The sequence below is a fragment of the Amaranthus tricolor genome, chromosome 9 (assembly GCF_026212465.1).
Source record: "Amaranthus tricolor cultivar Red isolate AtriRed21 chromosome 9, ASM2621246v1, whole genome shotgun sequence".
NCBI lineage: Eukaryota > Viridiplantae > Streptophyta > Magnoliopsida > Caryophyllales > Amaranthaceae > Amaranthus > Amaranthus tricolor.
The window spans coordinates 22081262-22091044 of NC_080055.1; the positions used below are offsets into that span (position 1 = coordinate 22081262).

Sequence of the window (9783 nt, forward strand, 5' to 3'; positions counted from 1 at the left end):
AGTCAAAGAAGCACAACAAAGAACAAAGTCTAGAGAAGCAAAAAATAGTGAGCAAGTTGGGCAAGTGAAAGAGTGTCAATATCTAAAAGAGGAAATTAAAATATTGCAATTAATAACCATATAAAAAGGGGCCTATTTGTAATCACTCAATTTCATACTAAACCTAACCCCTATTTTTTTTTCTACTTTCATGTTGATTGTGGATGGAATTACCAATCCTACCATTTGTATATCATGTGCTCCTTTCCTTAAATAGTATTATTAGCTTTCTTCTTCAATTTCCCCTTCACCCTTACACTATATAAAGTTCTTTTACTTATTGACTAATTTGAAAATGTTTTTTTTGTTTAAGTTAATCTATTTTTATATTTTACTAAATTTAGTTGTAAGCTAATTTTTTACTATTTTTGGTTGATTTTCCAATAGTCAAGATATGGTATCAAGCAAATAAAGGCATAAGTCAAACTTTTCTTATACTAATCTATAAAATTAGGCAAAAACTATTAAATGCTTCAAAATGTAAGTTAATAAATATAATTTTTGAAAGGAAAAATAAAAGATAAAAATATTATAATATACTTTCACATGTGATTTAGTGATAACTTTTAAATTTAATGTTATTTTAAGTATGGTGATCAATATTTACACGACTAGAAATATAAAATATTTTCTAATTTACTATTTTAAGTATTATAATCTATGTTAAAAGGTGATGAAAGTCCTCTTTTTAAAGAAATATATACAAAAATATTTTTAAAAATCAAGGCCGTATTGTAAAAATACGATTTTAATTATGATCGCGGAAACTGCTGCGAAATGAATTTCACGACCAATAGGGTGATTTTGCGATCAATGCAGCCTATATTTCAATCACGATAAACACAAATACCTTTGTAAATTGTAATACAGTCACGTTACAGTGATGCATCTTTATTTTTGCAGTATGATCAGGACACATATAAAAAACAATTTATTTTAGTAAAATAAAAGCTGAGCACAACCTGAAACAGAGATTCAAGGGATCAAAAAGATGCAGGTGCTAGTCAAAGTGAGGAATACCTCATCTTATTAATTTAATCATATCATATGTTTCTGTGACATAATATAATCAACGGACTTTATATTATATATGTGAAAAATTAAAATTACGTAAACAAAAAAAAACATAAAAAAGAAAAATTAAATAATAATGAGAGACCATGTAGTTTAGTACTAATTTACTAAAGATTATCTTTTGATCATCTATAGTATTTATGCCCTGATGTGGTCTGGTCTTCTCTCGAAACGTATTTTCTCCTACATACACAACAATGCCCACAATATATCCTCTAGAACACCAACTTTTCAAGTATATATACAATATACAATTTCCCTACACACACCATAAACCATTTTGACATGTATTTCAACATTATTGTGCATCCGCGACCACCGAGATTCTTCCAGGTAGCCAATCTCCGTGATTCCGGCTCTCTGATTCTTGATCCAACTCGAGTCGAGCAACCAATTTACCCTCGGAAAGATGAGCGGGTAACGAGGGATATCTCGTTTTGATTTGATGAATGGTTGGTACTAAGGCCTTTTCTGACCAAGTGTCTAATGTGGTTTGTCCTAACCAAATTCCACTTAAGATCTTCTCAAGGGCTTCATTCTCAATCTTGATACACAAATTTTGTCCTATAATTTTAGAGAATTTTGATAATATAGACCTTTTAATGTTTTGCCTGATTAGCTTAAAGTCCACTACTTTGAAGAAAATAACCTCATCAATTGAAGTTAGAAGCTCTTTGGGCGCTGCCGATGAGGTTGTGGGCGATCCCTTGTTCTCCTCCTCGTGTTCGACTGTGATATCGCTCGAGTTGTAGGAGTTGTCGAGTCGGTCATCGTCTATGTCGGCCATTTGATTGAGATCAAATGCGAGTCCTGCACCGGCTTCGTCCTTCCTTTGCTTTACCACTCTATCTTGATCATCGTCATTCATCCAGCTGGGCGATCTTTTCGTTGTACTTGTGGGCTTCTCGCTTATCGAGATTCTCAACTGCCATCCACCGCTAGCTAAGGAGGTCATCTTCTCTTCACTGAGAGTAACCACACCGTCTGATAAGCTCCTCAGCTGATCCGGTACCCAATTCGACGTAACAATGAAAATGACGTTCCCTAGGCTGATTTCTCGGCCATGGGAATCGGAAATCCTTCCCCTTTCCATCGCGCGTTTGATGCCTCCTCGGACAAGCAAATCGGCTTCGTCAATATCTTGCAGCATTACAACTGAAAATGGATTCCTTCTAACTGCCTCCACGATTCTATTGATCACAGTTTTACCACGGAAATTCAAATCGGTTTCATCTTCACGTCTACAACCAAGCGAAATTATGACAGGACTTATGCCACACACAAGGTCAGATAACGCAGCGGCCATCTTCTTTTTTCCCGTCCTATCAGGACCCGAGAAAAGTAGCCATATGTCACCCTTTGATCCACCAACACGTCGTTTTCCATTCCCCAATCTACACTGCGTCACAGCCGCAGCTACAGCAGACGCAGCATCCGTTTGCCACCATACTTTTCCTATGAGACCTTTGAGCAGCCTCTTGTATGAGTCTACATCTTCGGGGATAGCAGTGAACGGCTTGTCAGTTGATTCCGACGAAATACAACCCAGGAAGTCCTTAAGGCCCTTTTGGACACAATCCGAGTCGGTACCCGAACTAATCTTTGTCGGACCTAGAACAAGCTCTGTTCTCACCGGGCTCCCTGGCTTGCTGGCAGGTTTTTCAGCATTCAGTTGATGGATTACAGGAGAACTAAGCTTGAGCTGTAACCTGTCTCCAAGGACTCTAGGTGGTTGCTGTGATTTCGGTTGAATAGGTTGACGCGCAAGTAATTGTGGATTGTACAAGCCCGTCATCGAGAGGGGTGATGGAGTGATTCTCTCTGAGCCCATATTATGAAAACTAGGATGTAACCGTAAGCATGATTCGCCCCATTTCTTCTGCAATTCTTGTGTTTTTTGCCTCGAACTCACATCTTGTTCCTTATTCTACAACCCGGCAAAAACATAAACAAATCAGCTCAAAAAACACCAATATTTATCTCAATTTATCAAAACTTCGATATCTCAATCATGGACAAACCTGAATGATATCACTAGTATTTCGTTTCGCAGTCTGTAACCATTGAGGTAACGACTGTTGATTTGCATCTGATTTAACTTCAGAGGACGGTTTCTCTGTTTGTCCTGCTACTACTTTTGCAAGTTCCTCCTCATACTTCTCTGTACACTGCGGACAGCAGCTAAATTTTTTAGAAGGATCCAAATTCTCGAACATCCGCCCACTTAAAGAAGGCGTATGCATCGAAAAACTTTTCATTGGGCTTAAGCACTCAACAGAACTGCTTAAAATTCCTCCATTAGATCCCAATCTGCACAAACACATTTGTAAAACGGTCATAATACATTCAACAAACAGACATACTATCACTTAGCCGACCCTATTCTTCTGGATTTACCTTTGACATTTTTCTTGTAAATCGTAATACTCCAATCATTCAATAAGAATTCAAGTCCAAAACAGAACATAACATAATTTAACTTTTCATTATATTGTCACATGATTCGCTAACAGACCCGCGAATCGCTAATCGAAAAAAACGAATAATAGTCGGTTTCGGGCTATTTTTGAACCATTTCGAGCGAATCGCGAACTCAAAAGACGAACTAACTTCACTGTTTCATTCATTCATAGATAAATCATCAATATTTTCAAAAAAAATAGAATCGGGTCTATCTCATCTCAGTTAGATATCTCAGGACGATTTCCTCATCCTACTCTATACCCAACAAATATTTTCTAAAGAACTCAAATTGAACAAGTAAAACCACAACAAAAAACCATCAGAATTCATCAAAAACACAAACTAAGAATATATAATTAAGGAAAAAATTAATTAAAAAAGAGAGATTAATTAAGAATATTATACCTAGGAAAGATCCCAGAAATAGGGGGTTTAGCCACAATAGAAACAACATGAAGATCCCATTCATCCTCCATTGAAGAATGATAAACCTTGCATCTTAAATAAGTCTCACAAGTAGCAATTCCCATATACCATAGTTTACTCCCTTCCCCAAATTTATTCAAAATCTTCCCCATCTCACAGACTACCATTTGAGCTGTCTCAGAAATCCCTTGATTAGAAGTCTGATCAACCAGCCATTTCAAGTCACCCAAATCAACAATTACTCCATTTCCTCCTTTAGAATTAACCACCATTTTTCTCTCTATTAATGCCACCATTTCCTTTAGCTTGGCAACCATTTGTGCACGATCTGAACCAAGCTCTTTCTCTGCTGAAATTACTTCTACCCCTTTCAATATCTCGTCGCGTATTTCATCTTTCTCGATTCTTCTAATTATTTCCTTTACAACATCTTCAGGTCCGGATTCGCCTACTAAAATCGGGTTTCTCTTCCTGGGTTTTAGTAATATATCAATCACTTTTTTTACATCATCCCCTTTTCCTTGCAATTGTTGCTGTTGTTGTTGTTGTAACTTCGGATTTAAATACAAATTCCGTGGAAGCGCAGCACCTGGAGGAGATGGACCGGGTCCGTGTCCGGGTCCGGGTCGGAACCCCACTCCAATTCTGGGCCCTGCACCACCATTTCCGGAATTGGGTTGTGCGCTAACAACCTGCTCAATAGCAGCCTTCACCGCCGGGCTTGAAAACGAAGCTTCCCGCATGACCCGACTAACACTCGGGTCATCAAGTATAGATATAATCAACTGTTCCAATTCAACCTTCACCGCCAACAAAGGCTGTTGTTGCTGTTCAGGACACCCTCTTCTCTGATGGGCCTGAGCCCGTTTTAAAGCCGCCATAAGAGCATTAGAAATAGGTGGTTCTGTACCCGACCCACCACCACCAGTTTGAGACGTGGGTAACCGCTCTAAAGCAACACTAAAACAAAGCTCTAAAGCCCGACACTGAAGTGGGTGAGAAGAATTGGGGTGAGAACGAATACAAGCTTGTCGAAGAAACCCAGTAGGCGAAGCCAATAAAGTAGCAGCCACATGTAACGGCGTCGTTTGACCATGATTTCTACGGCCAGCTTCAGAAATCGAATGGCTCAAAACAGTGGCCGCTTCCGGCGTTAGGGTTTGCTGGATCGCACTCAATCCACCCCTCATCTGTGATCACAATTCACAAATCTTTTTAGATATCAAAAAAAAAAAAGAATTTTCCAGTAATACAGGAAGATAAGAAAGATACCCAGTTGAAAATTCAGATAATTGGGAATCAAATCAATAGGATTATACTAGATTACTAGTATATATTAGTACAGAAGAATAAATTCTGTTTTTTGTGGGTTGTTTTGGGGAATTTGGAAGAAATAGAAAATGGTATTCCTAAGAGTTAATTAAGCTTATAATGATCCAAAAAAATAGAGAAAAGAGTGTGAAAATTGATAAAAGAAATTGACGAAATTCACATTTTAGAAGAGTGAAAGAGAAAGAGATGAGAAAATAAGAATGAATACCTCAACGACACAAACCGACCCATTAAAAACCTCCAAGTAAATAAGAGAGAGGGAGAAAGAAAAGGAGAGGGAAAAGAAAGAGACAGAAATAACTTGGAAACTAAAATTCCTCCCTCCACAGCCCAACAAACGAACATCTAAAAGTAGCTGCTCAGCTTTTTAGCTAACTCATTTTTTATTATTTTATTTTTACATTTTTTATTGTAATCATGTCATACTTTCTATGCAAAATCGAAAATACTTGTATTATTCACTTATTTTCATTAATTTGTGATTAATTTGTAATTTATAAGTTAAAATATAATTAAGTTGAATCTTGTTTGACTCGTCTCGATGCAAATATTATTAATTTCAAATTTTTAAATTTTTTTATTATACATAATTATATTAAGGATAAAATTAGTGCATTAGACCACGTGAAAAAGCTAACGTTACAAGTATTTCGAAAGAGAGAAAGTAATAGTAAATGATAGTTAATAGTTTGTACTTCCTCCTTTTTTTTTCACTTACAATATTTGCTTTTTCACGTCCTTTTAATGTATGATTTTAATTGTTAATATCTCTAATTATGCATATTAAAAAATTATAAAAACTAAAAAATAATAAACGTTGAATTGAGACGATTTAAACAAGATCTCATATGACAATATTTTAAGTTATAAATTACCGATGATATAAAAGTCAATTTGTTTAATATAGTGTCAAAGTCAACAATATTGCAAGTTAAGTAATTAGAAATATTGATTTTATCAATTACTCTCTCCAATTCACTATTAATGTTCCATTTGCTTTATATCCTATGTCTAATACACTTATTAAATCCTTAATATCTCTAATTGTGCATAATTAAAAAATATGAAAAGTTGATATAAATAAAATCCTTGCATTGAAACGAAACAAACAAGATCCCACTTGACTGTGTTTTAAGTTATAGATTAATAATAAAACACAAATTACGAGCAAGAATGAATAGTGTCAAAAAAAATTGGACATTAATAGTGAATTGAAGGGAGTACTTTATTAATATAGAAGTATTTGATTTGACTAGCTAATTTTAAATTTAATGTTAGTAATAGCTTATTTATAAGTAGTTGATTCATGCATAACAATTATAAGTAGTTATTTCAAACTAATTAATTTACCAAATAATATCAATAGATAATAAAGTTGATATTATTTCCCTACAATAATATCAACTTTTGATTAATCATAAATAATACCAATCTAGGGGGCATTTTCCTAAATATCCTTAACATGTTAAAAATCAAACTATAGGAGTTTATATGACAAAAAAATTTAATAAATTAGTTAATTAATAAACTAAAGTTGGTATTATTCTAAGAAAAAACCTCCTAGTTGGTGTTATTTATGGTTAATTAAAAATTGATATTATTATAGAAAAATTAATAAGAAGATATATTAATCACGGTAATTTTTCCTAGATAATTTGACCTATATAAAAATAAGCTAAAATTTTTCAATAACTTGTTTCACGAAATACCTCCAATGTTAAAATCCTAAGGTTGATATTACTTTGTTTTCCTTTTTGCTAGCTTTTCTTTTAAGTCGTTTATTTGATTTGTATTTTTTTGAAATGATTATATCCTACGCTTTTTATTCATTATCATGTATAAAACTTTTTTCCCTATTTTAATATTAACAGCACAATTTAGATATTCTTTAATTCTTATTTTTTGTGTGAGTGCATAATTCTTATTTTTTTGTGTGAGTTCATTGGAATTTAAAGAGATAAAGGAAGCATATACTTCTCTTTATTTTTTTTTTTTTTTTTTTGTTTTTTGCAAATTTTTGTGTGAGACAGTTTCATAATGAGATATTCTCTATACATTGGTTGAATAGTCCAATTAATATAATTATTAGCATATGAGGTCCTTATTTTAAGGTCATTTAATCGATAGATGATATCTCACAAGTAGTTATATTTTTTTGGATTATTTAAACTTCGATTGGAGATCAAAATCATTGAGTCCATCAACCGTGAATGATCTGCATTAATATAATATTTATCGCTTTGGACCAAGCCCATACAAATTTATTTTTAAACACCTTTTGAAAAGCCACATACTAATTTAGAGTTAAATTACTCATATTATTTTTTTCTTTTAAAGTTTTAGGTTGGAGTAAGGGATTTTTTAAGGCGTGAACTACATGTAAAAAAGAAAAGGAGCTTTTTAAGAGAGATTTCAACGCGAAAAGGAAAGATCACATCACCTTCTTCACATAACTTTGAGAAAATTTTGAACTTTTCTAGCTACCACATCTTTTTGTCCTTTTAGTTTTTCTTCTAGCCTCCCTAGCTCACTTATTTGAGTTTTAAATAATTATTTTGTAATAATAATAAATTAATTAAGTATACTCCATAATAAATAATAATAAATACTTTTTTCATTTTCATAAGTTATTCTCAAATACAATTTATGAATTTTGTATCAAACTTTGACTATGATTTCTTATCGATCTATATGAAAAAATATATTCATGTGGAATCTTAATAGATGCGTCTTAATATATATTTTTATAAAATATCAACTTTTTAGAATTTTTAAACACTCATAATTAAAATTATTTGATTTTTAAGTATGCATTGGGATCTGCACAATAAAAACTCATAAATAATATTATTTGATTTTTAAATTTGTATTGGAATTTACAAAAAAAAAATAAATAAAAAAAACAAATGAAAACAGACGAAGTATTATAACGATAATAACTCTTACAATAATTTCTTAAATAATAGGAGTATAGGAAAGTATTATATTTTTGAATCCCTAAAAAAATTGTATCTAAATACTCCTCATTATTCTACTTTAATAGTTTTAATATTTATTTCATTAAAAAATGCAAATTTAATTAAAATGAGGCCTAAGAGTTTTAGTAGCATGATATAACATAGATTTAGCCTTTAGGGTTGAGTTTCCTGTAGGAAAAGGCAGTTTGGAGACCCATAAAAATTGAAATAGATGTGAATCCTTTTGTGGTTATTAAATTGTGATTTTGATGTACAATTTGTATATTAGCTGTGTAGAAAATGATTTATTTATTTTACTTTTTACTTTCCGAACTTGATAAACTTGATATTATGTGCTATTATAGTTTTTTTATTTGAAAAAAAAAGATTTGTTTGCCTACATTTCTTTGTAGAAGTTATTTGGAATTAAATAAGAGAAAATAATGTAAAAATATAAATGAGATAAAAATATAATTATTTTTAATTTATTAAAATAAAAATACAATAATAAAATTTAATATCTAAAAACATAGAAAAATGCGTGTATTTGACAATTAGTTCTTGGTTATTGGCATTTTGATTGGTTTAGTTGCCTTATTTGGCAATTTGGTCAAATTGATATTCAGTTAGTTGTTACTTGTTAGGTCAATTGTACAAGTCATCGCGTAATAAGATGTTTAGTACCAAAAATTAGTTGTTGGATTTTTAGCGTTTAATATAGAAAAATTGCATAAAAATCAAAAAGTCAATAAAAATTATTTAGAGCGATTTTTCAATAATTTGAAAAAACTAGCTTAAAAATCAGTTAACAAACACATATTTTGACAATTTTACACCCAATAAAACAAAAGTTAAAAAGTCAATAATAAATATACCAAAAACTTACTGGTGAAACTATAGCTAAAATATAATCATTGTTTACGCGATAACTGTCTAATCTCTAGTCTCAATGATTTTCCTATATTTCTTTTTAATAGAATATGTGTACTACTTTCTTTAAATTTTTTTTTTTGACAAAAGAAAACAATTTCATTAATCCACCCAAGCAATATAGTAAAAAAAGAGAGCATAGAAGAAAATAAAAGTATGCAATATTAAGAGAAAGTTATCCTAATAATATGAATTATTTTAAGTTACAGTTAACCAATTATATGTTTTATTTTGACATGATGAACAAAATATAGATTTAATATTAATTTTTCTTACTTTTATTCAATTCTCACAAATGTTTTGACACATAAAATTTTAATTATTTCAACACCCCACCATGATTATATTGTTCATATTTAAACAAACTAACTTATTGGTATAATTATCGAAATAAACATATCTATTATTTATTTCAAATTGCTTCACTTATAAAAAGTGTTTGAAGAAGGTTAGAAGGTTATATTGATCAAGTGAGTTAATTTTCAGCAATTATATTCAATTTATGTTACATACGTCTGTCATAAGGGCATAAGTTATAAGGCAATGATAACCTTATTTAACC

General features: G+C 31.6%; 1 protein-coding gene across 2 annotated transcripts; it reads right to left on the reverse strand.

The window, feature by feature from the left end:
* Window positions 1-1037: 1037 nt before the first annotated feature.
* On the reverse strand, window positions 1038-5662 carry LOC130824527 (protein SUPPRESSOR OF MAX2 1-like). 2 transcript variants are annotated; one of them, XM_057689568.1, is made up of 4 exons: window positions 5543-5662; window positions 3982-5192; window positions 3135-3423; window positions 1038-3040 (listed from the first exon to the last, which is right to left on the reverse strand). In XM_057689568.1, the coding sequence occupies exons 2-4, from the start codon at window positions 5190-5192 to the stop codon at window positions 1412-1414; spliced, it is 3129 nt and encodes a 1042-aa protein (XP_057545551.1). In that variant the 5' UTR covers window positions 5543-5662; the 3' UTR covers window positions 1038-1411. The 2 variants fall into 2 exon arrangements, with proteins under 2 accessions (XP_057545551.1, XP_057545550.1); XM_057689567.1 differs by having other exon boundaries at window positions 5275-5652.
* Between the last annotated feature and the right edge of the window lie 4121 nt (window positions 5663-9783).